The sequence below is a fragment of the Periplaneta americana genome, chromosome 4 (genome assembly GCF_040183065.1).
Source record: "Periplaneta americana isolate PAMFEO1 chromosome 4, P.americana_PAMFEO1_priV1, whole genome shotgun sequence".
NCBI lineage: Eukaryota > Metazoa > Arthropoda > Insecta > Blattodea > Blattidae > Periplaneta > Periplaneta americana.
Window position 1 is genome coordinate 100,795,763 of NC_091120.1, and position 19,726 is coordinate 100,815,488.

Consider the following 19,726-nt stretch of genomic DNA (forward strand, 5'->3'; position numbering starts at 1 on the left):
CTCTCAAAGTGAGAGTCCAAGTTTCACAAACATATGAAAGAACCGGTAATATAATTGTTTTATAAATTCTAACTTTAAGTTTTTTTGAGAGCAGACTGGATGATGAAAGCTTCTCAATCGAATAATAAGACGCATTTCCCACATTTATTCTGCGTTTAATTTTCTCCCGAGTATCAGTTATATTTATAACTGTTAAACTAAGATATTTGAATTTTTCCACCTCTTCAAAGGATAAATTTCCAATTTTTATAGTTCCATTTCGGACAATATTCTGGTCACGAGACATAATCATATACATTGTCTTTTCGGGGATTTACTTCCAAACCTATCTCTTTACTTGCTTCAAGTAAAATTCCCGTGTTTTCCCTAATAGTTTGTGGATTTTCTCCTAACATAGTCACGTCATCTGCATAAACAAGGAACTGATGTAACACGTTCAATTCCAAACCCTCTCTGTTATCTTATTAGTGACTTATTACCTAATTTAAAAAATACGCAAAGTTAAGTTTAGAGGTTTAATTACTTTGGAAACCGGCAGCAATATGTTTCAGTCAGTGAAACATGGACGTGTCAGTACTGCTTAAAAAGCTACCGGTAATAAAAAATTGTGGTGAGTTAATTATTCAAGAAATTCTGAACTCTAATAGATTTTCAATATAACGGATATATATGCATTAAATATAGTTATATACCAATACACTGTGATGAATATGGTCACGCAAGAATCCGAGCACAAATTTATAACAAGAAGTTTCACAATTTAGTGACTGTCATAATGATCAGATTATTCTTGCCTTTGTCAGCTAAGAAAACAGCATGAATTGTGAATCTTGTAAACTACGGTACTTCTTGAATATTTTTTGACGAAAAGTTGGCGCAAGGACAGCATTCTAATTGTTCGAGAGACTTGGCCTTATCATAGCGAAATTGTAACCACTATACTTCTAGAACAGGGGTTCTCAACCTTTTGAAGATTGTGAGCAACGTCCACATGTAATACTAAGTGAGCTAGCACCATGAAATAGAATACGTTTAATAGGCCTATATTAATAGGCCTATATGAGAACATAAATACAAGTAAAATATATAAGTAAGTAAATAAATAAATACATTTTCAAAACACTCACAGGAGTTATGATTTTCTTGAACTTGAATGTTACTCAGAATTTCAGTGATGTCCAAGGAGAAGTCACTTGTAGCTACATGTAAATAGTCTTGCAGATGTGAATTAGTTAATCGTGATCGTGCTTTGTTCTTGAGGTATTTCATACGTGAGAAAGTTCCCCCCCCCCCCCCCGCATAGATTGGTTGTTCCGGAATTAGCTACACATTTGAGAGAAACACTACGCAGTATTTGATGTCTTTTCTTTTTTTTAATTCTGTCTCCCAAAGACTAATGAATTTCTCCTTTTAAAACAAATATTTCAACACTAAAGAGGTCTGGAGATCTATCAGCTGAAGTTGTGTATGAGCAGCCATGTTATTCTCTTGAACGATCTTGATTTTTCTGATACAGTCCACAATGAATTGAAGGGTTCAAAACCATAGTGGGCCAAGCGTCATTTACTAAAACCGTAGAAAACAAGGGTTAAAATGAAGTTATTACCATAATTCAATGGAAACATAGCAAGTAATATAAAGTATACACATTAAAACTAAATGATATGTCAATCTTCATTAAACTATGGTATTCACTTAATTTTCTCCGTTTTTAATAATTGGCGCTTGGCCCATTATGAGTCTGAACCCTTCAATTGAAAGAAGTTGTACATCATCAAATACGAGAGGGCCCATCAAGTCTGTAACATATTATAATGGATGGATAGGAACATTGTTTGTTCCAGTTCATACAACAAAATTTGAATTGAAAAAAGACCTCAGGAGCATTTGTGCTCACGAGCACTTTTTTACTTGCATGAACCAAATGACATTAAAGGAGCACTATGGTGTTCGCGAGTACCAGATTGAGAATGCCTGTTGTGTTCATACAGTAAGTTTGTGTTGCTTCAGTAATGCAATATATACAGTCATTACAATTCACCTATTTTTACAAGTTCTTGAATGGTGCAGGTGATGCTATTCTACTCTTATACTGTATTACATCAGTACCGAAATTATCATATCCACAAGCTCTAGCCTTGTAGTTGTTAAAATTTATCAGCATATTCCAAATTATGAATGCTGTCCATGAATATGTCTAAGAATGTTCTTTTACATTGAAATAAGTTACTGAATTGTAAGAATTTTGGTGCATTAGAAAAGAAATTAAAGATCAGAACTGACAAACAATCTAAGTCCATTGAAGTAAATTTTTCAGGAGAGCAAAACAACTATATACTAATATAATTAAGAGTATTGAAATAAATATTTGTATGATTCAAAAACATAGAATAGTCGGGCTTGGGATATTCTTTTTTACAGGATGGTAAATTCAAAAGACAACATATGCCACGTAAAATGTAAAATTCGATAAATTTTGGACTTGGAATGTTTGTCAAATTGAGGTCTTCACAAACTTAATCTCCTCAATATAGTCCTTATAACTGCCCAAAATTCAATTTGATCCAGGTCTAGTTCTTTGAATAAAAATTTTAAATAGAAAGTTGGAAGTTTTGTTCGAATTATCATGCTACAAGATTCCTTCACAAGTGACAAAAAAATAAACAACAATACATATGCTTGGTGTTTTGTTAGAAATTTTAACATAGATCAAGGATTTCTTTTGAAATTTAGGAATCTGTTTCTTTCATTACAATTGTCTTTCCTCATATATGTAAGTAAAATAGTTAAATAGAAGAGTAGTGACATTAAATTCTAACCCCTTACCATCTTTTACATATTTATGAAATACAACTTTACAAATGATATCATAATAGGCGAACCATGCAGTAAGTTAATATAATTTTATAATACATATTGTATATTCTGAAGAGAAATTATGGCTATACAAATATCTTACATCACAGATAAAATAAACTTTATGAAATAAAATGTATTTCTTTTATACAAGCTCTATAAGACTACTGCACAACAAGCCCCATGTGCACTTAGGCTATTGGTATAGACCCATTGCGTTACCTCCAAATTTCGATGTGGGTTAGAAATGGGTGAGAAATTTTGCCTGGAGCCCTGTCTACAATACTGGTCTTTCTGTTTTAATTCTCTTCTAAAGGAAGCAATGCTAAAGATTTTATTGTCCTTTAAATCCTCGAACTTAATACTCATTGTAATTATGATATATTTTCATACCTGTGTATAGAGGAAAAGAGGTGATGAAAGAGGGTGGTAAACAATTACATGCTTTTTCATGCTGCAAGTACTTAACTACTGGTATTCTGAGATGGCAATGAAGATTTTTAATCTTTGTCATACATTTTCCTTTGATATAAATCTACCATTACCTAACATAGCTGTGTCACCAAGGTAACCACGACTACCCATTTTGGCAGGGAAGAGAGGAACACCATTTCCGAGCATAAACTGTTCGGCTGCCTCAGGTCTATGGCCTAACAAAGCCATCATGCTTGCAACATCACGATGAAGTGTCAGTGCCTGCTGTTGTAGCTCTTGTATTTTGAGACTCTGTACGAACATAAACAAAGATTAAGGTTAGTTTGGATCATTGCATCTTGTAACTAGCAAATATAATAGACAATTTATTTAGTTGTAGCTAATTAAATTCTCTGTAAATGTGTAACAAAACGAAGGTTTTATCATGAATGGTCTTTATATTTTCCTCAATACCTTCATATAAATGAGCCATTATTGTCTTCTATTGGTCCTTCCATTTTAAAAATAAAGTAGTTATTTACCACCAACTATTTCAAGACTTAACATAATACAAAATAATTGTTACCAGTAACCCTGCTGAAAAGTTATTTCCCTCTCATAAATTCATATTAACATCCTGCCAGGAATAACTTCTATCCCCCCCCCCTCCCTCACAAAATATAACTGTTTTAATATGAGTATACTTTATGAAGTATAAAGTACTAAGCAAAGAAAATAATATTAATGTATTATCATTATCGGCAACCTGACAATAATCAATAACTTAGGAATTACACATTTTATTTTAAGCTGCTCATGGATATAATTATTATTATTGTGAACAAGATGGAAGACAAGCAACCCAGTGCGACCAAGCGTTGAGCCATATCGAATGAGGATAATAATAATTTTATGTATGGTATTCTCTATCTAAGATTATATCACCCTCTCATCAGAAATCTTAATTCGAACCCTGCCGGTAGGTGCATTATTTGAAGGAGTTATTGTGAATTTTTCCATTATTAAATAAGTATCTTTAGACGGGAGCTACGATTTCTTCCATTGATCCTTCCATACATGACTTCCTGCTCTTATGCACACACCACGCACTCCTCATGAAATTTAATGAAATACATAAACCTGTGTTCTAAAAAAATGAGTAAAATAAATTTCTTTCAGACATCTACAAGGTTGATAAATTCAAGAGTGTGATTTTCTGGAAGAATACGAATTATGCCCCATTATATTTTGTATTTATTTTTACAAAGTCATAATGGTGTGTATGAACTGTTTTGACGAAATGACTTTGGTTTCTTCGTGACATATGCCAGTGATTCTCGAGTAATTCGAAAAGAGTCCGCAGGAACAAGATATATTTTTTCAAATGGCATTTTAATTAAACTTAACTTCATCATGTTCTCTGATTTTTCTCAGCTTGAAGAAATATTTGTTTGCTTGTGTCAGACTTGTGAGATACAGAATTTACCAGGAATTAAGTCACCTGAGGGACTTCCCTTAGCTTGCAAGTCTAGTCTACCTATCTGCCACTTTAGATTTTTAAATTCTTTGAATTTAATTTTCAGGGTTCAGCTTCAGGTGTTCACCATTCAGGATAAGGTTGAAGCAATGATAAAGAAATTACACTTGTGGTCTAGCTGTGTTGTCAATGGAGAATTCGATTAATTTCCCACTCTAACTTCCTAGTAACAAATGGTGATGAACTCTTGTCCAATATCGTTGGGAGTATGAAGAACATCTTGATTTATTAACATTAAAACTATGAAAATATTTTTCTTTCCGCAATTTGGAAAAAACAATTGGATGAAAACCCTTCTGTGGACAAAAAATAGTTCGTCCACCAAAGAAAAAGAGAAGCTGTTAGTTATTATCTTCTGACTCGAGTTTAAAAATTGTGTTTCCTACAGCGACCTTCTTGCAATATTATCTGCATTCACCCATGTATCCTCATGTTTTCTGATCTACAACACAACACCTAAACGTCATTTGCATCACATACTTGTGTCCAGTGAACATTTTCTGTTGGTCTCCAAGAAGAATTGATATAGATGTAAATTTAATTTGAGCTAAACTTGCGATTGAAGAGTATCTACAATTGAACCAGACTTGTCAAAACTGGCAGCTACTCATACTCAACCATCCCAATAACAACCTTATGGCAATTATTCTAAGAAACTAATTTCATTTTTCTCAAGAAAACATGATATCTTTGTATTTATGTGTTTTCAGGTTAAAATTGTATTCAAAAGCTAAAAAATAAAATTTAATATCGCTACCAATTCATTAAGGTTACTTAATTCAACACATTATGAAAATATGTAATGAGTAAAACATATTTATGGGCCTAAATTATGCAAAATACTTTTGTGGATCCATAGGAACTTTAAGGGGTCCATAAAAGGCGAAGAGTCTACCAGTGGAAACAGCAATATTGGCATTAGCATAGCTAGTGTATCTAGAAGTTCACTCTTCAAGTGCTGGTGTATGAAGCTGACCAACCATTTAATGACAAGGTGACATTTATGTGTTTAGTGACAGGCGTACTGTAATCTTAATTGACCTTCAACTCACTAAAGTTATATCTAATGTTAGAGGCCTTCTCAACTCTCATGAATGCATTTCTGATACAGTGCTGCATTGCAGCGAAGGTTACAACAGTTATGATGACATAATATTTATCCCCTAAAAAAAGCACTGCTGTTTAATTAAATTAAGCTAGAATAAGTATACAATTTTACTTCCTTTACATTGAAGAAGCTAAACCCACTTCACCCGTTTTGTTACAAGATGCTAAAATAATTTTTAACTAGGTAAACAATATTTTACGCTACGGCAATGAGGTTTAAAATGTGAAAAAGTATTGACTATTTACGAAATAAACAATAATAAACATTCTAATAAAATGTTACATTTTTATTTTGAGCACATAATTTGACTCACAACTTATATATATGTTACATATTAATGTGAGAAAAATTCGTTCCGGCACCGGGAATCGAACCCGGGACCTCTCAGCTCTGCGCGCTGAGTGCTCTTTCCAACTGAATCATGCCGGGACACGATCCACAGTGCCTACTGAACTCTCCTCATTGTATTGTTTATATATAAAACTAATTCTTAGTAGCAATATTTTTTATTTCGAAAGAAAAATTATAACTTAAAAGTAGCCTAATTTATTCATTGTTATCTTCACTGCAGTTTAGTATTTTTTTATAGCCCTGCTTTGTTTGCTTTTTTTTTTAATCAGATGGCAGGTACTTGACTTCGTGTCATTAAACCAAACATCCCCATCTAGTAGTGATGTGCTGGAACAGTAGTTCTTTTCGCTGCGTTATGCCCTGTGTAAAGACATGCCCACATTCGTTGCTTTATTTCTGTAATTAAATGCATTGAATAATATATTGTAGCTTATAAAAATGAGTAGGCCTACATATATATATATATATATATATATATATATATATATATATATATATATATATATGATTCATGTTATGTGAGATACCAATATATTTATTTTAATTGATTTTTGGTTGGAAGAAAAGAATGAATGATTTCATTAAATATTTTTAAGTGAAAAAAGTTTAAAAGTGTCAGAAGCTCTACACTAAAGTATTCCATTTTGTTATTAGTGATTTCACAATTTTATTCGGAACAGGTGTTATTTTTCTGTCTGCAGTACGATATTTTATACCAGTGTCTTTTAATTACATTCTACTACCATCACCTCATCCTCTGATTGAGGTTCTGGCTGATATGTACATACTGTATACGAATATTATCCAGCAGTACATCTCACTTGGCAATATATGTCAGAGGAAGAAGAATTGTTTGTATACATCTGAAGTCTGATTAATGTAATATGTTACTAGTCAGCGATGTATGCAATGAAAGTGGAAAGGAACTGGCCATCTTACCCCATTATCTACTGGCTTAGTTGCCTCATGAGTGATGCCTTATTGTTGTCACTTATAAGGTTCAAATCTATCTTTGAACAGTTGACTAAACATCATCATCATCATCATCATCACCACCATCACCATCACCATCAACTAATAGATCATCTCTAATGTGGCAAATCATGGAGCCAGAATAGGCCTACTGATCTGCAGTAAGTTTGAAATTTTATAGATAGTTTTAGTACAAATGCTTATTAATATTATTCTCCCATTTTACAAAGACACTGGAGGCAGGAGATTGACTAACAGATATAAGACTTTGGCACTGTATCCGTAATTTGAATAAATAGATATTTTCCCATATGTATAATACTACAATGTTACTATGAACATATTTATATTTTACTTCAAACAGACATTATGAGCAACTATAATTTATTGTAAACATAAATTCCATGTTTACTTTGTCGAACTTTAGCTTTACAGTAGTATTATCTACATATTACTTATATAAGTCTCCATTTTTATTTTTGTCATAAAATAGTGATACCATACCAGTATGCTTCATTTACATAACACAATGACCATTTCATACATGGAACTGGATTAAATATAAAATGTATAATGCAATTACATTACCAAAGCTTTATATTTAACATAAGAGGCATTTTATATCCATATCCCAAGTGTATTATCATTATAATTAAATTGTTCATTAAATGAAGAAATGCAGTATCGTAATGTTTTATGAAATCAAAAGGTTATTGAAAGAATGTGACTGAATTCAGTAAAAGAATTTAATGATTCGTGTCAAAATTAAATATTATTAAAATTAATCAATATCACAGTAGGCCTACTGGTACTAAAATATAACTAAAATCAGTGTTACTTTCATTATAATTAGAGAGGCGGGCAGTAGCTTCAAGGTTAAGGCATCATACCCCTCTCAGGTTTGATTCTTGATTGGATCATGGATTTTCTAAATTGATCTAATCCTTCTAGACGCACTATGGTTCTAGGACTTATTCAGCCTCTAACAGAAATGATTATCAAAAATATTTCCTTGTGGGTAAAGGTTTATTTATTTATTTATTTAATCTGACAGGATTGACAGGCATGTAAAACTGATTATTGCAGATTGTCTGTAGAGGTGGAAAGCTTAATAGCTCGCCACCCTGTGGGCCTCTGTGGCCTGTAATGGGATGACTTCATATTTTTATCTTTTTATTACCAGTACTTTAAACATGTAGACTCATTTTACATTACAAGAAGAATGTGCCTGATTGTTCTCATGCCAGTATCCCATAAAATACCAGTACATAAAATGTATATAATTGTAATATATACTGGTGCATACTTATCAACATCTACTTTCTCAAAATGAATACATACCTTTCCTATAAGTCCATCGTTATGCATGACGAGAATAACAAATTAATCAGTTTATAGTGGAAACACTATATTAAAAATATTAAATTCATTTATGCATTAAATATGAATAACTTATTTGGGATACCCTTTAAGAGGATAGAATCTATGAATAGAAGGAATCGATAATAAGGAATACTAACATTAATATTACTAATTTTAGTATGAGTTATATGTATTAATAATTTCAATTTATGTGATAAATTATGTACTGTAAAAAAAAAAAAAAGAAATACATGAGCCAAAATTTAACTTTACTCACTTACATAAGGAAGCATTACTACCTTCATATAATTGTGTATTCGATACATATGTCGATGCTGCTTAACTGGATGCAAGGTGATAGCTCGATGGACCTCCTTTTGCTTCAGACTTCCAGTGAAAGCTTCACGTCCACTTGAATTATGATACAGAATGGTCTGCATCTGCAACAACAAACAACAAGCGATGAAGTACAGTTGCATAGGTACTTGAGTGTCCTGGAAACTAGACCAAATACGAGTAGATACCTCTTGTCCATGTCTTCTCCGAAGATGGAGCTGATATGCAGCTCTGAAACAGTGGATAATTTATATCTATAACACTGACAATAAATGAGAAAAAAACTAAAAAAAAAATTGTACCAATTGTATACATTGGTATCTTAGATCATACGTGACGCAAAACACGAACGTGATTTATAGACTATTTATTTATTTATTTATTTATTCATTCATTAATTTATAGCCTTTTTGAAAGTCACAGTTTTTTTTTCTAAAGGATAACTTTATTCAGTCATTTGAAAACAAATATATTATAAAAATGACTGCTGAACTCATTTCTCTGTGAATAAACAAAGTTACTACATTTTGTAATTCTTTTATAACAGCACTGTTTATTTATTTTCTTTTTTTTTCCCCCTCTTTATTGTTGGATATACACTTTTAACCTAGTCTAGGCTTCGGAAATGAAGAATACCGCTTCGAAATTAATCAGCCAGGTAATTTTCTAATGTTAACACAGTAAAGAAGTTATAAAGTTAATCAGTGGATATATTCTTTTATCATCTAATTATATGAGAATGGCAATAATGTAGTCATTTGAACAAATAAGAATGTTAAAGAGAGAATAAACTTTTGGTAGGCTACATTATAGTTACATATGTCTACATTAAATATTTTAATCCAAAATTTACTTTTTCATAATAATTTTATTCTTCATGAACCAAAGCTTTGATATTCATATTTTGTATTCATGAATCAACTGGTAGAAAAGAGAAGATTCGTAATCAAACATTTAATAACACATAGGTCTACTTACTAACACTTCATGTCCTCTGAAATTACCCTTTACAAGGAACTTTGTAGGTAATGGAAACTTCATAATCTTACACGACATAATTTACTTAACTCATAACACATATATTATGTTGCTGATTGTTTTAAATCTACCTAGGGAGAGACAACTTAAATAATCTGAAGAAATAAAATTACAGATGTGATTTCAATATATTCTTAAATTATTAAGGGTATATGTAATCCAATACCAATGCTAGTAGTTCTTTGAGCTTGATAAGCTTGATTAACATTTAACTAAAGATTATAATTATCATAGCAGTTTATGATCTGAAGCTGATGAGTAGAGCCCAGATTTATATGTACTTGTACTAAAAGTTAATACGTTATTTGGTATAGTTTATAAAGATACAAGCCATGTCCTCACTCCTTTTATATGTCATTCCTGTTATTCAGTATTTCCCTTTGGTAGGCTGTTAACGGTCTTTAATTCTCAACCACCACTTATGAATCACGCGCAGTTTACAAAGATGCATTGTCCAGTTCTTGTAACTAAGTTCTTTATTTTTACATTTCGAAATCTTGTGAACTAGGTTTAAAAACTCTCCTGTCCGACACCACATCCATTCAAGTATATTAACTGTTTTCACTAAAAGAAACTTTTTTTTAAGAAGTTTGTATAATTTTCCTTAAAATAAGACTAATTGTGTGGCTATCAGTGGCGTGTGGTGATAAATAACCCTGGTGGTGCACAAATATTTATTATGATTATGATTACCGGTATCATATTATTATTACACCCTATTATCATCATCATCATCATCATCATCATCATCATCATCATCATCATCATAGGTACTAACTACGACATAACTATTAACATTTATGATATGTAGGTATAGATTTACATAATTTTGTTAGTCAAGAAATTGCAGTTAATCAGTTTCCTATGTAGGTCCAGTAATAGCAAAGTAAAGTGTTCAATTTCTATTGCAGCACACCGTAAATAATATTGTTTTCACTATATTGCGTTTTATAACACAGTTCACACGTTCACAAGCATTCGATACGTCTGTCGTCTCATCAGCCTTAACTGCTAAAAAAGTCAGCAGCATTATTTATTTCTTTGAAATCTCATCATGACATATATCCAAAATGGCTTGAAGGATTTCGTTCTGTATAGTGTTTGATGTGTCCTTAAACACTGTTGCTCTTTCCAAATGTTCCTTAAGAGTGCGTCTAATTCAGAACGGAAATTGATGAGGTCAAGAAAAATACTATCATTTAAAGATGAGTCTCCGTCATCGTGACCTCTTAAAGCCAACTCAAATGCTCTACAAAACCGCACGCACATATCTCTTCTTGGTAAATTTATCATTGTGAAGTTCGACATTCTAATTGAATCCAATTACGTCTATCTGTTTGTTTGACCCAACACTGCTAATTCAACATTATTGTTGTGTGCAGCTGAAGAATCGTGCTTTTTTAATTCTTTCATTCATGTGCTTCAAATCAATCATACCTGCAGAACGATAATCAAAATTATTTAGTTACTACGCACAGTCCTAAATTCAAACAGAAAAATAAGTAAAATTCATAAAACATACTTGTTTTTGTCAATGAATGTTCACCACCGAACAATAGGCAAGCTAAACAAAATACAGCGTCTTTTAAATTACAGCCGTATATTCCATTTTTCGTAAGTCCGACTGTTGAATTTTCTTGTCACTTCTCTATTACTGTTCTTCGTCACTTATAATTTTAATTCCTGTGTACGTCTACCCATCTTCTCTATTTTTATCTTCTCGTGTAAAGATCTTACAGAAAATTACATATTTAAAAGATTTTGCACACTATTCATTGCAATATTTATGATGGAACGAGCTAACAACTACTGCAGACAGCTTGAGAACACATCTGAAAGTGCTCCTAATACCTCCTATGCACACTGTACTGACTCCCTCCCATGCTCCAAAGTCTGTCAGTGAAACACTACTACTGCGCATGCTCCAATGGAACAGTGTGCTGCAAGTGTCGAGCGGTAAACGTAAGTCCCAGGCGTCAACAAGACCAGTACACGTGCAGTGTTATTTTTACATAGTATTATAAAAAGAATTAAGTCGCTCACATAGTGTATTGCAGCTCATTGATATAACTTTAAAAACATGTGTTATTTGAAAAGGTGGTGCACTGCTCCTGTGCTCCTTAAGAGAAATCGCCACTGGTGGCTATCCATGAAACAAAATATTATGAACATGACTATTTGTAATTAACCCTTAGAAGCCGGAAGACTTATGCCACTATTGCACGCAAATGCCTAACTGTTAAACAGGGGTTCGTATACCTGCATAATCGGATAAATTCGTGTTGGGTTCGTTAGCCGAGCTGTTTAAGACGCACAAGATATGTCCGGCCAGCATATCATGCCTAAGATCGCAGGTTTGCATTCCGGCCACTGCAGTCAATTGAGCCTGTGGTAAAGGATGGGGAGGGCCCATGTAAAGCAATCGGTGTAATGGTACGCATGGAAGCTGACGGGGTTTCAGTTGCCTGCAGTTGAAATGATTTTGTTCCTTAAAAAAAAAATACAAAAAAAAATTATTGTTTTACTCAAGTGCAATGGCCTTAATGTTATATAAAATTAAAGAATATCAACGTATTTTATATATAACATACAATTTATAACATATTATACCATGTCATGACCATAATACTAGCTGGCCACAATAATGGACGCACGGCTCCTAAAGGTTAAACATCTAATGACTTGGTATTTTGAATCTACCTTTCAAAATTCTCAGCTCTACATTTTGGAATTAATGTTTATTGTTGCAACTAGACTCCTTATATTTTAATTGGAAGGAATACCATTTCTTGCTGTCTTATGACTAAAATATCCGAGAAGGTATGGAATTCCTTCTTTTTGGGCCAGAAATAAAGAAACTGTCGAGCACTTTCGAACAGATGTACAATATCAGGTTTCCCGTTTGTGCTGTTCCATTGTGAGTGTCATTCCTTTTTTCTGTGAGATACGAATTTCTAATCTAAATTTTCATTTTATTGAATGTAAATTAGTATACACTGTATCCTACTTAGTTTATGATTTTTACTTACATTTACAACTATAGAAATTATTCAGAATCAGCGAAAAAGAAACCATTCCAGCAGGAAGCACACTGCTGTCTACAACCACTTTTATTTGTTTGAAATCATTCTCTCTTATAGGATAGAAAATATGGAGATGCGCTGTCGTCCGACAACTGCTGCTGTAAAGCTTAGTTTTAAATTAAAGTCATCCACTTCAACATGATTTTGCAAGTGTTTGCTCTCCCCCCCCCCCTCTCTAAAATCAACTAGATTATGTACTGCACATCTGTTTCAAAGAGATACGATCGTGAACTGAAAGTTTTATATGGAAAAGGATGACGAAACTTTTTCCTTTGCATAATACTACCTAGCAATTTTCTAATTCCGATGAGTAAAGAACGTAGGCCCTATTTGTAATTACTACAAATCACGTTATTATTTTATTTATTTTCTTAGTTTTCCTGTAGTGGAAAAGTGTCAATGGAGGAGAAAGTTATTTGGGACAGGACCATACACCAAGCAGCTTCTGAGGAGTGTCTGAGTCTGGGTAGAGAAGTAGGGGTTCGCCAGACCCGCCGATTTCTTCTTCCCCTGGCGATGTATGCAATGGAGGGGGAAAGGAACTGGCCACCCTATCCCAATATCTCCTGGCCTAGTTACCTCATAAGTGGTGCCTTCTTGGTGTTGCTTGTGAGGTTCAGACCTGTCTTCGGACAGTTGACTAAACAACAACCCTTTTAAAAAATTCGCGATTTAACGGACTTTCAGATCTATCAGACACCGCTTAGTCCATATTAATCCATTGAATCGAGCGTCTACTGTACTACAATTTTAACATGATTTGTGTTCTCTTTTGTATGGCAACATAGGAACAAATAATTCCGTAAATTTACTTCCTTTGTAAGGTCATAAGAATCGATTCACAGATAAATAAAATTGAGAAGTTGACATATATCATTTATAATCTAAACCACAGTCTATGCTGCAGAGCTCTTTTATGGATAATACGTGTCCTCGTTTAAGAGGTTATATTTTAATAATAGCTCTTATTCTTTTAACTGTCATAGGACATGAAAAGACCTTCACGTTTGAATCAATCATGGACAAATGTCTGATAAGTCCTGTTATGTCTTCACACAGTCACGGTGGCGTGCTCCTGAATCATCAGTGTACAGCATTCCAGTTGTCATTCATTAAATGGCCACACTTTCCCAGACACGATTAAACTCCCGTGGAGTGGGGTCCGTCCGTCCATCAATCCTGGCCTCCTGTTGGAGCGGACAGGCTCCAGGCCAGCCCTCCCGCAGCGAGTGGAGGTCACTCATTCACTCAATGAACACTGTCCAGGCAAGGGGATGAGAAAACATATCACACAACTGGGACATATCCTTTCTCACTCCACTACGGACGGACGGAGACAGAAGACCGGAGTGGACCACTACGTATATATAAAAGATACATTTCCTGTCTCGGTACAGGGTGACTCATCACAACAGTTCTGCGGTTCGGTTTTCATCATGACATTTCAGTGGAAGGTCGCTACCATGGCCAATAACAAAACATGTGAATTGCATTACAGCTGCAATAAAGATGATACTGTATTACAGATAGTTTCCTTCCAAAGGTTTTCTGCTTTAATTTGAAAACTACATTGTACATAATAGTCAACTTCATCCTATTTTTTCTACTCTTCCTAATATTTTCCTTTTTTCTCATCTTCATTCTTCTCCTCCATCTTTATCATAACCATGGCGGTGACCACAATCGTCATCATTATCTTCGTCTTCCCTCATTTATCTCCCTATCATAAACCTCATCATTTATCACCACTATCATTATCATTACAGTTATACACGGACTAGTCGCAGGATAATATCATGTTGACTTTGTATCCGAGTGATCCATGGACCATGTTTCTCCTGGCTGACAAGAGAATCTTCACATGACATCTAAACATTCTAATATGGATGGGCAAAAATAACCGATTATTTTGATAACCGGTTATTTTCATAGAATTAACTGGTTAATTACCGGTTATTTTTGCTTGCCGATTCAATCTGATAACCGGTTATTTTCCACAATAACCGAATGACCGATTATTTTTTAAAATATACACAGAATCAAATGTTTCTTTATTAAATGTTAAGCACAGGATCGCCATTTCATAGTTTTATTTACGAAACAAGCCAAACGAATTATCTTTGCATCAAAAATGGATGCTTCCTGGACCAAATTATCGTATTTTATAATTGTTTGAATGTAACAGAAGCCAGAAGTCTTGCTAAAGATGTTATTGCTAAAGCACTACGAAATGGCGTTCCTGTACTTATCAATTACCGTTTCTTTTTATTATTTTGTATTCTATGTATTCAACCCTTTATACAAATTGTTTCCAGGGCCATTCATAGATGAAGTATGGATTATACTATTTTACTCACTTCATCAGTCCATATAGGCCTATGGCAAAATGAAGTTCGACTTTGATTCATTGTCAATAATAAATGTCTATCTTAATCGTTGACTTTCTCTGAATAGCGTATAATGTACTGTATATCTGTGGGTACCTACTTGACCATTTCAAACGGCGAGAAACTTTGACTTATGTATTTAATGGTTATAAAAGAATAGAGTAGACCTACTCATCGAAATTTACCATAATTGTCAAAATTATACAATTTATGTTATTTTTTATTTATCTTACCGATAACGCTAATATATGAGTGAAGTACTTAACTAAATGCAATTTCATAACCTCTTATTATTTTTGTATTTTGTTTAGGGACGTCATTGATGATCTTCAGTATCTAATGACATTCTTTTAACTATTTTCTGGTTGGTTTACAGTTGATTTCAAATTGTGCTTTGATTTCTATTGCAAATAACCTCTTATTTTGTATTCCTGACTAATTTGCCGATTTTAAAATCTTACAAAAATAATAACCGGTTAACTGGTCCGTCAGAATCAGTCAAAATAAAATAATAATAATAATAATAATAATAATAATAATAATAAGAAGAAGAAGAAGAAGAAGAAGAAGACTCCTTCAATATATCTATATACAAATAAAAAAATAAATTTTAATACAACTCAGTTACTAATCTTGATTAAAATAAAATAACAATTCATCCACATCATCTCCCCTAGTTCTGCACTTGATGTGCTGGGTCAGAGCCTCCATCACCCGTCAAAGCCATTCTTTTCCCGTCCGCTACGTTGAAATTCCGTCAAAAATGACGGAATTTCCGTCCAGTTGGCAACACTGCTCATCTGAAAGTGTAAACAAATGACCTACAAAAGTATAGCTGCTAATACAAACTAGAGAGAGAGGACGTTGTTCCGTTGTTCTAGTACTTTGAGTAGCCTAATCTTGCACTAGTCATTAATGAAGACAAGACAGACGCAACACGCTTTACACTAGAATAGAGACAATGGTAACATGCGCTTTACTTTTGTTTCTCTAGATATAGTTATTGAAATTATGCTAAGACTTCAATTTGTTCTGATTACTCCACTGATAAATAATCTAAAAATTGCAACAATATCAAATTCTGCACAAGACTGATTTCACAGCATTTTTAATTCCAAGGTCATGTCTTAAAACTATGGTAGTCACTCAAACTATTATATCTCGTATGTTCGTAAACTCACATTCGTGAAAATTTGAATCACATTATTATCTTTTTCTTTCATAGTAAATCATTTATCTCTCTTCCAAGTAACGTGTTCTGGGATTTCAACCTTCAGATTCTATGTGCCAGAGCGAGTATTTCCTTCGATGTTTCTTAGGAGTACGACAGCGATAAGTGATATGTCGATTTCTCAGAATAGGGACTTACATCATACAGTATGCCATTTATCCGTAATTATCGCTGTGACATCATCATCATCATTATCATCATCATCATCATCATCATCATCATCATCATCTGTGTCTAGGTGTACAGGGTCTCATTCAACTTTAAATCGGAATTGGAATGTCATTTTACCACCATCAGAGCAAAACTCGGGATCTTCTTCATAACAGATAAGATTGTTGAGAGGAAAAGCAAGTGACATGAACATCTATTTAGAATGAACCCCTGCAGAGCAGTTTGACATGTTCTAGACTACAGACTCGTTGGACACAAATGCATGGGACATATGAGAAGGAGTTGAACTGAAGATTTTTATAGCAGTGAACAAAATGATAAAAAAAATGACAAAGTGATTTTATTATGGTCTAACTGGTTATAGGTATAATACATGTCAGGTCGTGAGGTGGTAGGCATGAGGGATGAAAGGATATTATACAAGAAGAAAATAACTAGTTGATGCAGATAGGCTACTTCGAAGCTATTAAAGACTTGTCTGATACACAGTGCTTTTCTTCTAGAGAGAAAGGTGATGGAACTCTTGTGTAGAATATAATGATAATGATTACTGTCCATTGCATGGGAATTTTTTGGTTTTAACCTCCTTTTCGTCCAACTTTAAGACTTTCATGACTTAAGCGGAGTTATAGAAAAAACAATTATTAACACACTTTTCGGTTTAAAATAGAACAAAAAGGTGCCAGAATGCTGTTCCAGCGCGCGTAGTAAGAATTATATTTTATTGCACACAAGCTTTCTTTACATATACAGGATGTTTCAAAAATACGAGGCATAATTTCAGGTATGTATTTCCCACATGTAGACAATCAAAATAGTTCATTACAACATGTGTCCGGAAATGCTTCATTTCCGAGTTATGGCCGTCTCAACATTGAAATTCACCGGAACGTTTTTCTTTCCGCAGGTCGTTGTCATTACAGAAGTTGTTCAAAATGTCCACCTCCTGCTTGAATACAGACCTCACATCGATGTCTCATTGACCTGCGAACACGATCCCAAACTCCAGGAGTATTGTGTATGTCCTCAGAACATGCCACAATTCGATTCCAAAGGGATTCCAAATCAGACACCGGAGACGAATAAACCAATGATTTTAAATGGCCCCACAAGTAGAAATCGAGAGGGTTCAGATCAGGTGAGCGTGGAGGCCAAGCAATTGGGCCACCTCTACCTATCCATCGATCAGGAAACCTTCGATCCAAGTACCGGCGAGCCGTACGACTGAAGTGTGCAGGAGCGCCATCATACAAGAAGTGAATGTGTTGACGATTGATCTAAAACATGAGGTATGGTGTTTTCCAGGAAGTTTGTGTACGCCTGCCCCGTAAGTCTGTTTACAAGTACATGGGGTCCAACTAATCGATCACCAATGATACCGGCCCACATGTTGAGGGAGAACCGCACCTGGTGATGAGATGGAACAGTTGCACGTGGGTTTTCGTATGCCCATACATGCTGATTGTGGAAATTTGTTATGCCATCTCGTGTGAACTGTGCTTCATCTGTAAATAATACTAAGGCAGGAAAGTTCGGATTTACACCACACTGCTGCAAGAACCACTGACAGAACCTAACTCGTGCAGGGTAATCTGCTGGTGACAGGGCCTGTACACGTTGCAAATGATAAGGATACAATTGATACTCTTTCAACAGTCTCCAGACAGTCGTATGAGGAACATTGACTTGCAACGCTACCCTTCGTGTGCTGATAGAAGGAGTCATGTTCACAGCCTCCAGAATCTCCTCCTGTACTTCTGGAGTTGTAGATCTTGGTCGTCCCCTTCCCAAACCAGGAGAGTTAAATTTTCCATATCCGCACAGACGGTAATGGAGACGTACAAATGTCTTCCGATCTGGACATCGTCGCTGTGCTTACCTCTCCTGGTACAAACGACGAGCCAGCGCAGCATTGCCGTCCGCCTTACCGTACATGAAGTGTATCTCTGCCAGCTCTTGATTTGAATACATGTCGCACAGTCTAACGCCTACACAACACTGAATGTAACCTTCGCCTCGGAATGAACTGTCAGAGTGCCCTCTTAATGTCTCCTTTGACGGCAACGACCTGCGGAAAGAAAAACGTTCCGGTGAATTTCAATGTTGTGAAGGCCATAACTCGGAAATAAAGTATTTCCGGACACATGTTGTAATGAACTATTTTGATTGTCTACATGTGGGAAATACATACCTGAAATTGTGCCTCGTATTTTTGAAACACTCTGTATTCTTCGTTATTGGTGTTATTAAATCCAAATCGTATTCCTGTTGTTCATCGACTTACACACACAAGTACATGAATAAACATAGACACACAACATTGGTGCATACAGGAAGACTGCTTGGTTCACTTAAGCTTGAACTGTTGACTTATATTAACTTGCAACTCCGTGCGAAGCTACTGGCACAATCTAGTATATACAGTCACGAAGCTCAATACGTAGTAAATATGCATCCATAGATAGTTGCTAACCACTAGGATCGCTAATATCGCCTCATTACAGACAATACGAAATAGTACCGGCACAGTTTATTGTTCCTAGCACCCTCACAACTCAAGCTTCGTGACTGTATATACTAAACTGTGCTACTAGTATGATCGATGTACACTTAACGTGTATTCAAAGTAACCAAACGCAGGACTCTAATTATTATGCAACATATTTATACTATTAAAGTGGTGATTCCGTACTGAATAGGAAGGGTAAAATATATGTTTTCACTGTTTATATTTATGACTCTAAATATCAGAATGACATAAAATTTTAAAATATAAACTCCAAAGAAAAAGAAACCCAACAGATATCTGAAACAACAGCTTTACTTGTGAGGGCTGCTCCACTATTCAGCGTTTACCCTTGAAACATTAGGCGAATGATG

At 34.4% G+C, this 19,726-nt stretch overlaps 1 protein-coding gene across 1 annotated transcript in view; it reads right to left on the reverse strand.

The window, feature by feature from the left end:
- The window catches only part of Chsy (Chondroitin sulfate synthase), a 348,900-nt gene that overhangs the window by 20,455 nt on the left and 308,719 nt on the right, over positions 1–19,726 (reverse strand). The window contains exons 3-4 of the mRNA XM_069823806.1: positions 8,900–9,040; positions 3,402–3,582 (exon numbers count right to left, since the gene is read on the reverse strand). Coding sequence (XP_069679907.1) covers positions 3,402–3,582; positions 8,900–9,040 — 322 coding nt within the window. The remainder of the gene's footprint in view (positions 1–3,401; positions 3,583–8,899; positions 9,041–19,726) is intronic.